General features: G+C 39.2%; 1 protein-coding gene across 5 annotated transcripts in view; it reads left to right on the top strand.

The window, feature by feature from the left end:
• UTRN (utrophin) overlaps nucleotides 1-19,652 on the top strand; it is a 411,474-nt gene that overhangs the window by 265,936 nt on the left and 125,886 nt on the right. For all 5 annotated transcript variants that reach the window (XM_075748479.1, XM_075748477.1, XM_075748480.1 and 2 more), the window contains 2 exons: nucleotides 7,845-8,017; nucleotides 13,731-13,887. In XM_075748479.1, the coding sequence (XP_075604594.1) occupies nucleotides 7,845-8,017; nucleotides 13,731-13,887 (330 nt within the window). The remainder of the gene's footprint in view (nucleotides 1-7,844; nucleotides 8,018-13,730; nucleotides 13,888-19,652) is intronic.

Genomic DNA, 19,652 nt, shown 5'->3' with positions numbered 1-19,652 from the left:
TTCAAGCTAGTTACTCTTTCTCTTACCAGGACATTTGGTGCCAGTAATGCTGAGAGGCAGGCAGCTTGGCTTTGCAGTGATTGCATTGATTAGCGAGAGACATGAAACTGTTCAAAACCAGATTTTCATCTAATTCTCAGCACTTCCAATGAAACCTGGATCATATCTTTGTAACCTTTTTTAGCATGGGTTTGCATACTGTATTTTCTTTTGGTTGTTTTAATAACATTTCTACATACAAACTTCCTGTGCCCTGCAAGACCAGAGTCTGTAGCAGAATATATAGTAGTTTATTTACACATTAAGATAATAAACATAAGCACTGTGGTCACAAAGCAGGAGAGTAGATTGTAAAGCCTGATTCTGTGGTTTTCTATCCTGAAGCTCTAAGCTTCAGTATGGGCTTTTTTGTTGTGGTGGGTTGGGGTTCTTTTGTTTTGGGTTTTTTTTTTTTAAATAGAAATCAGCACTGGTCACCAGAGCAGTATTACAATGGGTGTTACTAAATGAACATAAAAGTGTCAGAAAATAAAATTAAGCTACTTTTTTGTTTTGGGTTTGCATAATAATTTTGGTTAATTTCAAAATCATAAGAAGCCTGGTTTAGAGCGGAAGACTTGTAAAACTGGTTTGGATTTGTCGGGTTTTTTAAACTCTTGTATTTTTACTTTCCTACAGTAGCAAACTTTGGAGCTAATGAGACAGATACTGTTCAATATCCCACCAGCATGACTCTTCCAAAAGTAGCTAATAGTAACAGTGAAAGCATTTGTGACATGACTTCTTCACTGTGTAGAACACTTGCTCCTCTCTTGCTCCCAGTCTGTCAGCTGGGCTTCACTCTTCTAATTGCTGCTGGTAGCCTGTAAAAATTAGGACACATGCTGGACTCTTTGAGATACTTCATGATGTGGTTAAGATAATTTTTGAAACCAATGTTTTTTGAACTATACAAGCCCTGGCATTTGCAAATTCCAGGCTCTCCCCTGTGATTTTGAATATTCCACTGTCTTATTTTGTCTCAACGGAATTGATTGTAGTGTTTCTGAGCAAAAACAAAACTTAAGGTCTTACAACTCTGCTGTATTTTTTTAACTTGAAGCTTACTGTGTCATTTTGTTTACTGTGCTGAAATTTATAACGTGATGTAGGAGGATGATTTGGTGCTGGAGAAGAAAGTTAACATTTTAGCTGGTGAACTTTGACCACAAATTCTAATCTGTGCTTATTTTTCAATTTTTCTTTTTTTTTTCTTTTTTTTTCTTTTTTTTTCTTTTTTTTTTTTTGAGCAAGTTCCCCTCCTCTTCCCCTACTTCATCTCTCCCTCTCACGATTCCCCACACGCCCATCCTGTTCTTCCTAACTGAGGAGTTTGCTGCCAGGAGAAACAGCATTATGACAGTGATCCTGGCTTGCAAGCTACTTTCAGCTTTCTGGATTCATTAATATATGTTGCAAGGAGAGAATGACAAGCGCTGTTCCTGTGGTCGTAATGCAGAAGACAGATGGCATTTGCAGAAGCTTATATGGCACTCCCTTCCTATGCAGAAGAAGAGTCGCATTACACTGGAGTGGGCAGGGCTGCTTTGACTTTGTTCAGTCGCAGTTATGTGACTACTGGAATTAGTATTAACGGATTTATGATGCTCCTCAGATGTTGAGTCAGTGCCGTGCGATGGAGCCACAGAGGTTGTTGAATTCTCAGCCTTCCCAAGTGCATCACCATTCTTGTGATGAAACGAATCCTCACCTGCGCCATACGTCACCTGTTAAGGTGCTATCCATTAGGTTTAAGTGCAAGTCAAGACAGCTTTTTGGAAACCTGAAGTGTTAGTGCAAAGCTTTTGGTAGTACAGGCATCAGAAGATTAGGTGTGAAAAATATCCCAAAGTGGCTTTTCCCCAAAAAAGTTTTTTTTCTTCCTGAAATACCTGAGAGCTTAAGTAGTAATTAAATATCTGTCATATCTAAAGCCAATTGCTTTTGTGAATTGCTTTGATATTATGCTATAGTCACAGTGGCTGTAGTGATACCCAGTGTGGTCTGTGTATGACACTTTAGAGAGGTTTAATGTCTATCTTTATACACACTTCTGCCACTGGTGGATTTATGATAATGGCAATTCTGCCCAAGGGTTTTGCATGTGTACTGCTCTTCTGAATGTGAATTCATTATAGACTGATTACTTAACAGCAACTGCCACTGTAGGCTTCTGAACAGCAGATGGGATGAGCCTGTCTAAAGTTATGACTGTGCTCTGACACCAGAGGAGAGACTCCCTGGATGAGATTACTACCTGGATTCTTCAGAGACTTTTCTTTTTTTAACAGTCTCTTTTTACAACAGCATCCCTCTCTCCCTGCTACCCCCAGCTTTTATAAGGAAGAACACAATAAAAATCTTCTTTCCCTTTCACAATGACCACTTTCATACGCCTGTATCATGCCCTAATTCTTACTCCCTCCTTAAGAGTCATCAAAAAGTGAAAAGCTCAGAGTGAAGCGGGGGGTAAAGGGAGCATCTGACACAGCAGTGTTCCCAGAGGCAGTTGGCAGCAGCAGGTAAAATGTATCTGGTTCAATATAGACTAAACAATCTGCTATTTAAAAAAAAATAAAAAAATATCCATTCCCTTGGTACCTGCTGTGAGACCTCAAAGAAAGATGTTCTGACTGATGTCTGTGGCATACAGGTATGTCCTTAGGTTGGCACTGACGTTTCTGTTCCAGCTGTCCAAGTGGAAGAGTTTTCTGCGGATACTTTGGTGAGCAGTCATCACTTTTATTCCTGACCTCTAAAAGAGGCAAGTGCAGCATTTCTGTAACTACGTCTTTGCTGACTTGAACATTGTCAGTGAAGGCAATGTGCAGTCATTTTTGTGGGATTGGCAATTCCCTGTACCTGCACCAAGTCTGCTGCCCCATTCCAGTCACAGGCATGCTTGGTATTGGGTGGAAGAAATACAAAACTGTCCTGGCAAAACAGCCCAGGGGTAAACTTTGCTGGGGAAAATGCAGTTTTTCAAGCTATTTTTCATTCATGAGGAGTCAACCTCAACCCTACTAACTCCTCTTAAGATCTTCATGTGGTTCAAAAGCTGCAACAGTTTGCCTGTTCTGTGGCTTGTATCTGGGGATTAAAATTACATAGCAGTCTGTGTGCCAACACAAATGGCACAGCATCAGCATTGGACCTGCATGTCCTGTTCTTACAAGCCACATGTAGTTTGTGTGCTGTAACTTGCCATCCCTGCTCTGTGGTCAGATCTTTATAGAAATTCAGTGGAATTCTGTTTCCTAATAAACATGGTTAAAAATTTGGGGTATAGTCCAGAATTTTGCTCTGTATAGTGGGTTTAAAAAACATTGGAGTAAAACATTGATAAGTCCTGTATGTAACTGTTCTAAAAAAACCCAGTTTGGTATAGAATGCTATTGACCTTTTTTGTAAGAGACTAAGTTGAGTTTTGCATCATATATATAGTAAAAACTTGATTAAGGCATCTTGATAATAGAATCTGTAACATAATAGGAACATCTGTTTATTTACCTTAAAGAAGAAAATAACTTCCCTGTTTTAGATCTTTGTATCATAAAGCTCAAGTACTCTAGGATTCTTAATGGAGAGAATGGATTAGAGTAACATTTTGCGTGTTATAAAATGCATCGTTTCTTCCCCTTTAATTTTGGTGTGGAAATGTTGAGTTTTCTTCCACCAGTCATGTTTTTACCTTCAACAGAAGGATTTGGGCCCTTTAAAGAGGAGAATATTTTGCCAGTGTTAATGGCAAGGTACCAATGAAGACAGTATAAACAAATAAAATCTGAAAAAACATGAGTGAAAGTGAATATGCTAATGGCTTAGGGGGTTGCAGAGTGAATTAGAGGCCTTCTGGACTCATCATTCAGGAAAAAAAGCACTAGAATGCCCATCCTCATGGGAAATGCTGTTGGTTTGGGGTGGGGGTGTTGGTTGTGGGTTTTTTTTATCTTTTTAAAGGATTTTTTTTTTTTTCTTTATAAAGATTTAATAATTTCCGGAGGACAATTATGTCTACTGTTGTAACTGTTTAAAATATCCTTGCAGTCTGTAAGGAAGAAAAAAAGTTTGATAGCTGGTTGACCTTGGAGTTAGAGTCACAAAGTTTAGTTCTGTTCAAATCTTTGTCATATATTTTCTTTTATGCTAGGCAAGTCACTCTAGTCTGCCTTTGGGCTGTTATTGAGTGTCACATACCATATTTATACATTCTTTAAAGACACCTGCTCTTCAGTTGTCATTATATGATAATTTAGTATTTTATTTGATGGAAATTAAAGCAAGAAATAGATTTCTTATTATGGACTCAAGCTTTAAAATCAGATCCATGCATAAGATGAAGTCTTGAATCCTCCAGGTAAATCATCTGCTGAGAGAGGGGTAAGGAGGGAGAGAAGCAAAGAAGACTAAGGTTCAGAATGGAGATAAGAGGATTTTGAAATCACCAGACCAAAGTAGAAAAGCCAGGCAGAAGTTTGATCTTAATTCTTAAAAGGTATTTAAGGAAAGTGGCAATCTTCTAATAGTCTGGCTAGGGTGAAGGAGATACATAAATGTCAACCTAGTTATTCCCTCTCCTTTCTGTCTTTCAAAACTTTGAAACTTGCACCTTGATTTATATATAGGATGAATTCTTTCCTCAAAGAGCTTTCTCTTCATTTATGACCTTAATCCCCTCAGCACTTGGGCATGTAAACAGATCTGTTGACCTCATACCAGTAAATTATCAACCCAGTTTAACAGATATGCACACATAAATATTTGCAAAATTAGCAAAATATGACATCTTTATGGTAATACCCCCAAAAATTAAGTTGATAAAAACTATGTAACTACAATTTAAGAACTATGAATTTCTGCTGGCAAGAGGTCCTTCCCTTTTTGTAGTGTATTTCTTTAGGTTTCTTTCTTTCTTTCTTTTTTTTTCTTTCTTTTTTTGCTTTGCTTTGCTTCGTTTGCACCAGGAGAGTGCACTGGCCCAGATCCCCTTCGCGTTGGGCTAAGAATGATGGTGTTTCACGGTTGTGTCACTCTCTTTATGTTGCAAAAGCAACAGAATTTTTTTCCCCTCTTCTGCATCCTGTGTTGACTCTGTGACTCTGGATATGGGAGCTTCTGCGTGATAATAGGGAAATGGTTATAATTGCTTTTAAAGTACTGAAAAATTGAAATTGGATTATTTCTTATTAGAGTTAATCCTGGTTGGGGCCTGAGCAAGGATAATCAACTTTTTGTCCCTTTTTGCCACATAGAGGACAGTGGAGAAGAACATGGGGAAGCAATGACCAAGAAAAAGGCAGGAGAAAGAGAAATAATAGATCAGGGTGAACACGAATTGGGATGTGTACAGGATGAATAGAGTTCTTCCTACTTTGAAATAAGAAATTCTAAGGGGGGCGATGACAACATGTTTACAAATCTCATAAGAACTGAAATATTATGATAACAGAGTGAGTAAAGGCAATTACTACCAATTGCTATTATTGGGGAATAAGTAAGTTAATGCGTCTGTCTGCCATTAGCCATTTTTCACATCCCACCTTCCTGCTGAACTTCCTCCATGTGCACGTTGATGTAGGACATGTTGTTTGGATTTCTCTCCCTTGTTTTTTTGAGGGCTCTGATGTACTGGCATTCATTAACTTTAATATCAGTCCTGTTGGTTTATCCATCAGCTGGCAGTGGTGGGTTTGTTGGGTTTTTTTGTTGCCCCCACCCCCCGGAAAATGGAGATCAGAAAAGAGAAAGAGAAGGTAATTAGCAAAGTTGATTTTTTGAACTGAGCTGTCACAACATGGCCACCACAGATGGGACTCAAGAATGTGAACAGCCGATTTACTGTGCCTTAATCAATGTAACATGATGACTGGCAAATGCAAGAATCAAACCCATTTTGAATGAAACATTCTTATGTTTGCGTGCTTAAGTGTCCTCTCAAATATAATCAAAGCTAGAATGTTTGGTGAAGGTTTTCAATAGCTTTAGAATGAATATTGTGATTGTAGAATGGAAGATTAGAGATCAGCTTGTTTTCAATAAAGTTTTCTCTTGTAAGAGGCATAGACATGGATTTGACATGACCAGGCTTTTGTAGCACAGATTAGTGTGCAATTAAAATTGTAACTTCTGCACGTGGTTCTGTCTCCTGCTGTGTGGGCTTGAGCTGGTTTTCACTGGGTCTACTTGCGTAGGACAGGAGCTGCAAATGTTTTTGATAAGTGTCTGATTTGTTTAACTGCTGTCTTATTTGGGTTTGTTGATCATCACACACTTTCATTTTGGTTTTTCATTTTAAATGTCATTGCTTGTATCTATTTTCAGAAGGGTGATTTTTATCAGGATGGTTTAAAGACAGCAAAAGTATCTTTTAATCTGGTTTAAAGTAGTGAAACTCAGGGCAAAGAATAGGTAGTTGTCCAAAGTCAAATAGTTCAGCTAGAGAGCCAGAGCTTCACTGATGCTGTCTGTCCCGTCGTGTCCCTTCTCCCCCACCCCCCCTGCCCCGGCTCTTCTTGCACACTTTCACCCTCTGTCTCTCTTCCCCCCCCCCTTCTCTAGCTGTATTCTTACTTCTTTTTGCTTTCTTCCCCAACTGAAGAAAGCTTTCATGCTGTCTCAAATTCATAGCTACTTTTCCACTGTTTCCAACTATCAATTGTAGCTACGCAAGAAGCCATTCCAGGATGCAGGACTACATCTTGAGGATGGGGAGGTACAAAAGCCCCCTCCTTTCGTGCTCCTGGGAACAGATGGAGATTACTGAAGAGTTGTCAGGAAGGAAAGAAAAGCCTTTAAGGGATTTCACTTACTGATTTTTTTTTTCCTTTGCAAAAGAAGCTTGTTTACATCTGCATCAAGTTCCTGTCACAATCTTCACTGATTAATCCTATTGAGACAGCCAGTACACCTCCTGGCTCTCCACACGTTTACATTGCTCCGTTAGAGTATACATAGATGTATGGATGCTAGAAAGCATTGGCGGTGATGCAGGAAGCTTTGTTTGCTCTTTTAATGCGTTTTAAAAATAATACTGTGCTCGGTTAGATGAAGACAACATATGTAATGTGTTTCTTGAGGCAGATGGCAGATCAGAGAATAAAATATGTTTAATTTCTAAGGGGAGGAGAAATGAATAAGCTGAATTGAAATCACAAGCACTTCTTTTTCTTTTCAGTATTTACTATGAAATTCAGATTATCATACATCCTGCTGTTTTATGTCTACCTCTCCACATATTGCAGGCCAGTTTAATTGTAAAATGGGCTTGTAGTAACTTGGTAGTCATTTAGCTGCAGTTTAAGGACATAGATTTTAGTTAAAAGCTTTCATTACATATGACCTAACACACTACATAGTTTGAATTTCACTGGGCTGTGTAAGGTTTCTGCAATCTTTTTTTTCAAAGAGGAAAGAGACAACATAGCTAAGGCTGAATCTGTGTCATTTCTGAGCAGGAAAGAATTTCTAGTGCATTTTCAAATGCTGCGTTGTGTGAAATGTGTGGGAGAACAGTAGACCGTTACCTTCAGTGCTACAAAAACATGCAGAGAACTTTAATGTTTATAGTTCCAAGTCCTGTTTCACAGTCAAGGATGACTTTCAAACTCCTTTTCTCACACTAAAGAAAGCTAGAGCTTTTATAATGATGTTAATAGGGTTGCAGGTTTTCCCCTCTAGATCTCTTCGAGTTACCCAAGAGAGTCAGACTATGTGCTCAGTCCTAGTGCTTAGGAGTACCAACGAGAATAAGCTCTCCCTTCCTTTATTTAGAGAGGATGTTTGGACTTCTGTTGTTGGTATTTCAGGACATCCAGGCTGAGATTGATGCCCACAATGACATCTTCAAAAGCATTGATGGAAACAGACAGAAGATGGTGAAAGCCTTGGGAAACTCTGAGGAAGCTGCCCTGCTCCAGCACCGGCTTGATGACGTGAACCAGCGCTGGAATGACCTGAAAGCAAAGTCAGCTAACATCAGGTAAGAATAAAACGTCAAGACATGAATGGGGCACAGTTGCTGTCTTCTAAAAGGCTTGAGAAATGTGACTACGACATTGGAGTGAAATCTCTATTTTCTTCCGTAAAGGACCCCTGAGCACAAACATAAAAACTTGGTGCACTTGCTCACCATGCAAGCTTAACTACTTGTTCTTCTCTCTCCAGAGCTGCATGGTTGTAACTTGCCAATCTGTACTAAATTTTCCAGAAAATATGTTGAATCTTTCCTTATTGTAAATCGATAGCAATGTCAATGAAGTAATTCTGTGAATCTACAATTACTGTAAGGAGAAATCAGGGGTTTGTTGTTGTTTTTGTTTTCACCACTGAAACGAATAATTTGATAGGACTTGCATCTTAAGTGTCTTGATCCATATTCATAGTATTTTTTTTATTGCTGCTATTCAATTAAGAAATGTTTTAAAGTACGTATTAATCAAAGAATGTATTTTACAATTTTTTGACCCTACCAGTGACAAGCTAACTGACTGTCCAAGTGTAGTCATTGTTAAAATCTTTTCGATGTCATTTTGGAAGTGAATATTACCATATTCATTAATGTGAATAAAATTCCACATTAAAATGAACATAGAATTACATAGAAAAGAATTTCTAGAGCTTTTAATTGCAACTGCTTGCTCGTTGATTAAAGGAAACCGTTCTTTTAATAGACCAGAAGAATGTTAAGCATTCATATGAATTTTCTAAAGGCTAGAAAAATGAGTTGAGCTTGGAATTCAGGCACAAGAGTTTGAAAGAGTGAGATAGAGGGGAAAATGTGACATTTACTTTTCATCTCCACTTATCACCAACCTGCTAAACAGTTAAGTGAAACAGGTAAATCAGCTCCATGAAAGCCCACAGGCAGAGCTTGAACCAGAGGAGCCAAGAAGTCTGGTATAGGGATTTGCAGAGACTGGCCCCACCACACAAGTAGTTTAATACAAGAGCTATTAGACTTGGGCTATTATGAGCTCTGCTCACAAATAAGTGAATGTCAGAGGAAGTCAAAAACATGCTCATAAGATAATAGCTTAGCAACTGTGGAGTTCAAGCAAGAACAGTTCAGTTGCTTGGCCTTTCCTGGGGTTGATCATAACTTTGGAGAAATTGATGGCCAAAAAAAGGCCCTTTAAGCCATTTACCCTGGCCAGCTGTGAGTTCCAAGGCAGCAATACAGAGACAGCGATTGTGCAGTGAATGCTCAAAAAAGTGGGAATACAGTCTCTTCTGAATATGGACCTTTCTTTTTACTTCTGCATAGATATGGCGCATGCATCCCATGGGCAGCATTAATGTTTGCAATGTTTGTGTTACTCTGCTGGTACTTGCAGTGCTGCAGAGCCCCATGTCACTGAGCTACAAGTAGAAGACAGGCAGGGAAGAGAATACTGGAGCAAATACGAGAGAAGTAAATTAACCTCTCAAATCTCAGTCACCACTGAGAGTTGTGTAGTGTTTCTGAGTTCGTGTATTTTGCCCTATTCTTTGAGTGCAGTTCACTTTTCTAACTTGTGCAAGAGTGATGAAAGCTTTCATAGGGAAATAAAAAAGCACAGAACTGATATGAAGTCAGTGTGTTGATGTAGCTGTTTGTCTTCAACTTTTACTTTTGTGGTGTACCTTATTTCAAGGATGAATTGGAAAGCAAAACTGTATGGATGAGTCTTGTAAGAACAGCATATAGCTGTGTTAGGTGCTAGAACTGATGACTGAAAAATCTGATTGTTAGGGGTTTTAAAAAGCACTTGGGATGGTGCTTTTAAATTAAGGTTTCTCTAAGTTTTTTAGAATATTTTCAGCTATATGTACATTCTGATTATGTTCATTTTTAGTTGCTAAAAGTACTGTTCTCCCTCAAGGATAGTATGAGTTTTTCTTCATCACTTCAGTCCTCAGAGCTGATGGTGCTAGTCACTGTGGTGACTTTACTTCCTTGCTACTGTAACTAAAGGGAGATCCAAAGTGAAAAAGCAGCACTCTTGTGACATATTTTTAAATGCATGGAAACTGCTTTAACCTGTACTTGTAGTAACTATGACACCACTTCAGAGGACTATACCTCTCCTTGAAATTACTTGTAGACTTATTCATGCTTCTTTCTTTTTCTCTTTTATTATTTTATTCCCAGGAAGAAAACAAAGCTGCAGATTTGTGCTGGTCTGCCTTTTAAAGCTCAATGTTTAGGAGACATTCTTTCCTCCTGGGGCAGGAGGTGTGAGGGTGTTAGTGTTTGGGGGAGGGTAGAGGTAAAAGTATGGGAGAAACAGAGAAGGATTCTCTATATTTAGACCACCCACCAATCTTTTTATTCCATGTGTTCCCTTGTCACTCAGCAGGGAAAGTGTTACCTCCATAGCAGAAGCAAAAGCTGAGGAGGTCTCCAGCTGTGAAGAGAGCCTCTCAGGGTCAACAGAAGGGGAGTTCTGTCAGAGTTCCTGCTCTTCTGGATGATTTTATTCAGCCTGGGTGGAGGGGTTGTGTGTGATCTCAACCTGGTCAGCTGAATGGGAGCATCTGTGTTTTTCAGGCTCATCCAGGATTCCCTTATGAGTGCTTCTGAATACCAGGTGATTGATGCTGGGGAATGTTGCTCCAACCAGTGCTCAAACCTGAACAATCATCTGTAACTGACTTGTATTTTTATGGGAGCAGATTCTTAAGCCACCACTGGATTTGGCCGATCCCTGGAGATTGTGAATTCATTTGTCATGTGAGCACACACACCTGAAAGTTTGTTTGCAGGTTGTGTATTGGTAGAAGTACCAATTCCAAGACAAAGGCCAGAAATCCTGTCTTTGAAAGCAAAGAAGCCCAAGAAACATTTCAGAACTTCAATATGGTTTATCAGCTCTCTTTGATAATGTTTGTATGACAAATTTAAACATGATACCAAAACTTTACACTAAAATTCAAATTGGAGCATATCTTGGTTCCCTTGCTCCTGTGCAGAATTTCCTTTGAATGGGATTTACTGAATGCATGTGTCTCCACTTCCCAGGAGAATTGAATGCTTGTGTCTACTCTTCAGCTCCTGCTGCATCTTGCTTTTATTTTCAGTATTGCTTCTGATAAGGTTAGAAGGGTAACATTCAGGAAAAATCCAGGTTGATGTGATATGTTTTCCCCTGTGTATTTTTTTTTTTTTTTGACTTGATATCTTTCTGACCTTTCAGGGGAGAGGTTAGCTCACTTTGTGTTCAGAGAAGAATTTTAAAGTCCATTAGTGTAGTCCATTTCCTCCCTGCCCCTTACTGCTCTACCCCCACAAGTTTAGCTTGCATTAGACTTTGAAACCATGTGCTAGTGATATTTTAGTACTGTCATTAATCTGGCAGGCACATGGGTACTCATTAGTTGTAAATTACAATGCATTTAATCTAGTATCATATGCCACATCATTCACACTAATATCAAATTATTTTTTTCACTATTGATATTATTGCACTGTATGTTAAATTAACAGTGAGTCACCCATAAATTGTCCTTTAACTAGTTTCAAGGTTGTTTTTTTCCCCCTTACAAAATTCCAATTCATTTTGTGTACAAGAATTCCACTAAATAATTAGAGCGGAATCCTGAAGCCTCACAGAGTGCCAGTTTTTAGATGTGAGAGCTGCTTAAATGTGCTAGATACAGTCACAATGAATAGAGATTTCACTATCAAAGTGAAACATAAAACTATAGATCCAAACATTTTAATTGTGGTTGCTTCTAGAAATTCATAAAGATGCTTTATTTTTGTAATGATCCGTGGCTCTAACCGCAAAACTGTAAATTCAAATGTGGGCTGCCTTGGCTTAGATGAGAAGGCAATGTCTCTCCTCTGCCTGATTAATCAGGAGTATAACACTGTTTTCACTTCCAGAAAGGAGGGCTGGTTCTGAGTACCTACCATCTGAGGGTAGCATATATGAAATGCTTCGCAGCTTGGTATTTCTGAGAGTGTTTTTGATAGGATGTCAAGCTAGTTGTGAAAAGGAGAAGGTCCACATTATACGTGGACCACCCTGTGCTGTTGGGATCGTGCCCCTGTGCGTGGTGGTGGGGCTTCAGGGCCAGCTATGGTGACTGCTCCAGCAGGAACCTTGTGCACAAACTTGCAGTAGAGTTAATACCGGCCGTATGGGATGAACAAGTTTATTGCCTTGAAAGTAGTTCTGGTTAGTGAGTATTAAAGAACTGAAAAGAGACCAGGAGAGCTGATACAGTATGTTTCACTCAGGAGCTGCCGGTCTGCAAACCAAGGCGGGCAGGATGCTCTTCCCCAATACGCGTATAACTGTAAATGCAATAGCTTGCTTGTAATTCACAGCAGGGAAGGAAGCTGGCTCAGCTATTTAGGCCTGGGCTATGAGCAGCTGGCTTGAATTCAGTGTTGAGAGAAAGGTATCGGTGAGAGCAATAAGAGACGATAAAAACCATGATGCACAAAACTGTAGGCAGTAAAATGTCGCTTCTAGCAAGTACTTCAATTTTTTTATTTTTATTTTTTCCAAGTAGTTACCTAAGCACTTTCCTGAATGGAGTGAAGGAGAATAGGTTCCTCTTCCTAAAGGTAGTTAGCTTATCCTTTTCAGAAATGTGATTTTTATTTTTTTTTCCTTTGGATGTTCCTCCCCCCATACACTCTTACTGACTGCTTTTTTTGGTTCATCTATCCTAGTATCACTGGGAGATCCCAGCGTACCCAAACCTAAGCTTGCCTTGAAATTAACCTTGTAGCATATCACCCCTTCAAGCCAACTATTGTCATATCGGTCTCCAACATTCACTCGAATGCCATTTGAGGTGATAATACAAGAGAAGCCAGACGAAAGTTTCAAGATGAGAGTTATGGTGAATCAGAAAAAAAACCATAAAAAAACATGCACAAAATAGGAAAGGGAAAAGGTAGGAAATAATAGTAAAATTCAGAAGTGGGGCAGGAAGGTGCAGACCTGGTGTCAGACTACACTGAAAAGGACTTAGCTCTACTCCATCACCTGTGTGGAGAAAGAAATTGTTGTTTACTGGTGTAGACTAAGTACATGCTGTTCTTGAATCCATAACACAGAACAACTGCAGTAAAAGAAGGGTAGGTGATCTCTGTTGAAGATTTCCCTACAGCTGTGTAGGCACTGCAGGGAGAAGCCATCAAGTTAAGGTATTTCTGAAAATTGTAGAAAATGGTATTGTGAAATCTGGGGGTTTTGTTAATTAAACTTGAGGGACAGATTTACTGTGTTAATTCTGTAGTAACTCATCATCGACTAAAGATGATGCATTAAATAATTCACGTCACTGATATTCTCAGCAGCATAGGCAATTTACTGTTGATCACTGCTGGGACAACTTGTTGCTTTCACTGCTGGGGAGTCAAGGTCCTGGCATGAAAGAGTTCAGTTTTGCAGTGCTTTAGCTCACAAAATGAGGCTTCTATTTTGTTCAGTGTGGTGGTGGAATCACAAGAAAACACAGCATTTCTTTATGTTGCTTAGACATGCAAAGTTTTAGATAAGTTAAAGCTTCAGGTACATTTTTGTTTGCATTCCCCCATTACTCCTCTGCTGCTTTTGATTTGCTGTGCAAAATGTTTTGAAGTAGATGTTTTTTTAACACAAAGTTGCTTTGCAGTTAAACACTTGAAACATTCCTATCCATGCTGGTTTTGCTATTCAAGGCTTTAAAGAGGCTTTAATGTTGTTTCACAGGGCTCACTTGGAGGCCAGTGCAGAGAAATGGAACAGATTGCTGACATCCCTGGAAGAGTTAATCAAATGGCTGAATGCAAAAGATGAGGAACTAAAAAAGCAAATGCCCATTGGAGGTGATGTTCCAACCTTACAGCAACAGTATGACCACTGCAAAGTAAGTTGCTTAAGTTTTATCTATAAATGTGCTACTGTGAATAATAGAATGAAGAAAATTTGAGTACAGGAGAAATGATGAACACTTCCTAGTGACTAGTTTCTAGAAAAAAATCTCTAGATTTCCACCCTTTTTGCTTCCTCACCTTGCCCAGTAAAGCACAATTGAGATACTTTCTAAAAAATTTCGTCTAAAGGATTTCTGATACTTGTGTTCAGTCCAAACACATTTTTTAATGTTTCCTGATGGTTTTGGATTCCTACCAGATAGAACTGTTAAGGAAGGCGTACAAAAGTAAGAACTGCACAAGAATTGTGAAAGCAATTGCAGATTTATACTGCAAAGATGACTCAAACCTGGTTTTGAGAACTAAAACTTACCTATACCTTGTACTGTTGTAACTATAACATTCTGTTCCAGCTCTCTGGTTTTGCTACCTCTGTTCAGGTTTTGTATGTAGTAGGGTATTGGTTCCTAACTGGTTTGGACAATAAAAAACTATGTTGCATCTACAACATATCTTCATTCATGTAGAACGTAGAGCCAGTCTCACCAACTCTGATCGGTAATCAAGTTAGGACATATTTGCCATTGGACAAATTCATTCTAGTAAAGCTGGTTCCATCTTATCATCGTATTTGTTCTTCTGTATGGTGTAGACAGGGAAAGAGAACAAATGCAGCTTTATGTAGCTAATTGCATAACAACTATGTTCCCCTCCACCAACATAATGCTGATGTCTTTTCTGCTGTGGTGTTTAGTGAGGGCAAAAATTGAATTTGGGAAAACACTTAGTAATGCAGAAATACTCACTGTGAGGAACTACAGAAAAAGTAGCCTGACAGGAGCAGCACTTTTGAGATTTAAATCCAAAATAGAAGAGCTTAAGGAAATCTCCATATGTTTCTCCTTAATTTAGTCCTTTAAAATAAAGTTATTAGCATAAACTCAGGATCTTTGTTTCTTGAGAGTTCATCTCTTCCTGTTCTTATCCACTTCAGTCATCATGCTCTGTTTTGTAGATACATCTGCTGTGAATGTTTTATAATGATCAAATGGTGGATTACTAGTGCCAAAGAGCAATAAAAGGCTGGAACAAATCCAAATATGTTTTGAAGGAGGTCAGTGGGAGGTGATAGATCTCTACAGGTCATTTTCGAAGGACGTGTTTGTATCTCATGCTAGATTATAGTATATGTATGATAATACCAAACAACACTGCTAGTGCCTCTCATTTGAAGATCTCAAATTGATTTATAAAAATAGTAGTTTTTATACATCATTCCAAAGTAGAAAAATGTAGGAGTGATGCTGCTGGATGGCTAATTTGGATCACTAATGAACTGCAGCAGTGTGAAGGAGCGAACACTTCTGGGTTGTTTAGTCCTTGCCCTTATGTTTAAAGAATAACTGATATAACTGATATTTTATTAGGTATTGAGGTTAAGACTCTAATACCTGCATTCAGGAGCTTTTAGAGATGATTATTTCATTTTTCAAAAAGGCAATGTTCTTGCAATGTCACTGTGAGTATGAGATATAGATGTCCCACTCCAGTATTTAATACAAGGTGTATTAATGGTCTGCAACTGCACAAAGTTAAAGCGACCCTGTGCATCACTTTGAGTTTTGTACACCTACGCAAGCAAGAACACCCTATTCAATTGCGGATATTTCTTAGATGATGACTGGATGATTATTTTCTAACAGTTATTTTGGTAGGGACCGAGAGATTCCCATATATCATGTGATGATACTGTGCCATGCCAAACATGAGTTAGTAGCACATGGCATTTCACTTTCTATTGAAGCGTTGCTTATTAGTCATTGCCAGAGGAGGGGGGCTGCATCAGAGCTGTCCATTGGTTTGATTCTCCGTGGCAGTGCTTCACTGCTGTTTCTTAGTAGGAACTGTTTGTTCCTTGCTGAAGCTGCAGTTTACTAATAAACTACATCAAGCTGAAAAGTTGTGTTTTTTCAAGTAGAAAATGAAATGTGGAGGAAAAAACCAAAACAAAACCCATTGGAGGTCCTTCTTCTGCCTCCTCAGCATAGTTAAGTGATTGGTCAGTGTGGTTGGGAAGTTGAATAAAGATGCCCTTGGTTAAGGGAAGCATAAGTTTTATGCCTGTGATTTCTTTTTTTTTTTTTTCTTTTCTTTTCAAAACCTTATGCCAAATCTGCCCTTTCAGTGCATTCTTTGTAAAATAACTTTCTGTGATTCCACACTGTCAGTCGCTCTGTGCCTTGTGGGGGGTATCACTGGCTGGTGTCACTTGCTTTGCATTTAAGGTGCTCCTTTTAGAATATGTATCCTGTGTTTAGCTGAAAGTTTTCAGTGGAGTATTGAGGTGTAACTGTATCAGATAAACATTGCAGAGATATGACAACTTCTCTCGCTCTCAAAGATACTCCCTTTATTTCACCTCTAATCACTGCCTGTCATGGTACTACTTTAAATGTTTCTTTGCTCACACCTTTTCAAAACCTTCTATGCATTTCATGTTGTTTGTAAGATTTACTTTTAATCAACTGATTTTTTTTTTTTAATGATCCCATGTTGAGCTTCTGCAGCACCACATCTAGCTGGCCTTGAACAGGTTCTCCCAATGCCTCCCTGAGCCAGGGTTGGGTGCCTCTGATCCTCTCTTTCCTTTAGTTTCACATCTGAAGTTATCCTTGTCCAAATTGAGCAGTTCAATACCTCACTTTATCTCCACTTCTCTGTGATCCCTTTGCTCTTATTTCCAGCTTGCTAACCTGATCTTGTCCTTGCTGGTACTTCAAAATGTAAGTGGTGAAATAGTGGCTCAGCTCTGTAAGATGCGCGCCCATGATAGTGGCATCTCCTGCCCTTTATTTTTCTGGGTCCTCAATCCTTCTTGTATTAGCATGTCTTTTTGCCTCTAGTTATTTGTTCTCCTTATTAAGCTACTGTTTTTCCCCTCAGATACATGAAATGATGACTTACTTGCTTCAGCTCAATGGCACTAACTTTATTGCTCTTTCCCTCTCTTAGTATCTCCCCCACTCAGTGCTTGGCTTCAGCAGTGCTAGATAAATAAGTCCAGTATTATGTGACAGTTTGGGTTAGCTCACATTGTTTGTGTGCTCCTGAGGTCTGTTTGGACAGGAGGAAATAAATGGTTTGCAATTTGATTTTTAAACTTGTTTTTGTTTTAAATATCAATCATTCTCCTATGCTTTAAAAACAAACATTACCCACGACAATGTTAGTCACCTGGATCAGGACTACAGATTTAGCCTATATTTTCCAGATTAACAGAAATATTTCAGGACGTAGCAAATATTTATACATTTTGGACTGATTTTTGTGTTGTTCAGCCAAACTTCCATCATCTGTAGTAGTTCATAGTCTTATCACATATTAAATGCTAAGCACAGTCGAGCAGCGAGCACATCCTGTCTGGGTGTTGAGTTGTGCTCTGTGTCTTGCAGGGAGCAGGGTAAGAGGAAGCTCAAGTAAGGGAACATGAATTTCCTATTTAATTATTTTAAAAATTTCTTTGTCTTTGAGAATGGCCTGTGGTGGCAGTCCTAAGAATACTGGAAAATTCATAAATGCTCTGGGATGCTGAGAGGCAGTTTAAAAGTACCTGTGTTAAAAAGTCATCTGTATGAAATGTACCTATAGCTGAGGCTACATTCATGCTTCTGAAGTGTAGAAAACTCATCTGTGAAGGTAGTGACACCAGGAATGGCTTATAGGGAAAAGAGGCTAAAGGCCAGCTGCCTTTTCAGAGTTTTTTGCAGTGTTTCTTCCATAATTCCAGTTTCTCACTGTTGGTTGTCCTTACCAGCTCAGGTTTTCCCTTTCGTTCTGCTCTTTCCCAGTCTTCCTTATGAATATTCATTTAGGTTTTTAAAGTGGATGATGCAAATAGACCATGCAAAACAAACAAACAAACAAAAGAAAACCCCACCAAATGCACCACCAATAAAAACACCACCCCACCTCCCACAAGACCGCCCTTCTGTGGATATCTTACTTGACCGAAAAAGAAAAGCTACAAAAGTACTGTGAAAAATCAGTGGGCTGGTTTTGTGCATGGAAATACCGAGAGTCACACCTGTGTACAAGAGGAGGCGATGCAGATGCTGCCTGCCACCTTGTTCTCTGGCGATGCGCTGAGAGTTCTGTATCTCGCTTTTTTTGCTGGAAGAGTTCCTGACTGTAGCTTTTTGAAAGTGTGCTTTTGCTAAAATACAAAAACTGCCTCAATGATAGAAATCACTGTGGTTTAGCTTTCAGAGAGAGAACAGGACATTTCAAATTAAGCAGAAATGGTACCCTCTCGTATAAATCCTGTTGGCATCTGTCTGCATAAATGAACAAATGTCTAGCTAATACTAAATAATGCATGCATCTTGGATCACAGAGATGCTTAACTTAGCTTCATTTGAGCTCAGAATAAATTGGCCAAGGACCTGTGAATGTTTGATTGGTAATTTTATGTCTATGGATGGGTCATTAATATTTCAGGTACTCTTCAAACTTTTTGGGGTAGCTCTCTATATATTTCATTTTTCAGATTTGGTTTGTTAAAGTAATCAAATGCTGAAAGTTGCAAGTATTTCTGTTTTACTTAGCTATTGCCACTTTATCAGAAGTATTAGCATAGCCAACTGGAAACTGCTTTCTACTCGTTGTTATCCCTTCAGGGTGCTTGTAATTCCATTGTTCTCTTTACCAGCAGGAAAAGTCTTGTGAGGAAAATGTATTTTTCTAGTCTTAACTTCTCTGTGCTCTTTCAGTGTACCTGCCTGACTTCAGGCAATGGGTTTATTCTTAAATTAATTCCTACTTAATTATTCTAGATTTGTTTTACTTGGATATTTTCTATATTAAAATCTGCTTCCATGTTAGAAATTATTAACTATAAGAAAAGATGAGTGTTATGATATCACTGCTGCCCTAGACTATGCTTTTAATTATAGTCTAGAATGGACTTTATTAATTTGTTACACATCTCATCACATAAGACAGGAAGCATGCAGAAAATCTGTGCTGCGTAGAGGTGGTCAGCTACGTTGTTGAAATATTAATTTTGACTGAGATAAGAGCTGTGAGGGGGTGAGAAAGAGAATTAAAGAGTCTGTGGTTGAAAGAGGAGGATCAATAGAGCCTTTTTCTCTTAGAGGAAGAGCTGCAACCTGGTCTGATGGACAAGGGTGTGATTGAAGCAGGAGCCTGAGCATTCCATACTACGCTGCTGTGAAGGGGGTCTTCAAAATAAGGATGTGTCTTCAAAAACTACATGCTCTATCAAGAGGAGAGATAGCCTCCTGTCATGATTTTGCCCCAGCCAGCAGCTAAGTACCATGCAGCTGCTCACTCCCTCCCTCCTGGTGGGATGGGGGAGAGAATCAGAAAAGTAAAAGGGGGAAAACTCTTGGGCTGAGATAAAGACAGTTTAATAAGTAAAGCAAAAGCTGCACGCAGAAGCAAAGCAAACCAAGGGATTCATTCCCCACTGCCCATGGGCAGGCAGGTGTTCAGCCATCCCCAGGACAGCAGGGCTCCATCATGCGTAACGGTGACTTGGGAAGACAAACGCCATCACTCCAAACATCCCCCTCTTCCTCCTTCTTTCCCCAGCTTTATATGCTGAGCGTGATGTCATATGCTGTGGAATATCCCTTTGGTCAGCTGGGGTCAGCTGTCCTGGCTGTGTCCCCTCCAAACTTCTCATGCATCCTCAGTCTACTCACTGGTGGGGTGGGGTAAGAGGCAGCAAAGGCCT

Source organism: Balearica regulorum, chromosome 3, assembly GCF_011004875.1.
Source record: "Balearica regulorum gibbericeps isolate bBalReg1 chromosome 3, bBalReg1.pri, whole genome shotgun sequence".
Classification (NCBI taxonomy): domain Eukaryota; kingdom Metazoa; phylum Chordata; class Aves; order Gruiformes; family Gruidae; genus Balearica; species Balearica regulorum.
This window is presented reverse-complemented; position numbering and strand designations above follow the sequence as displayed.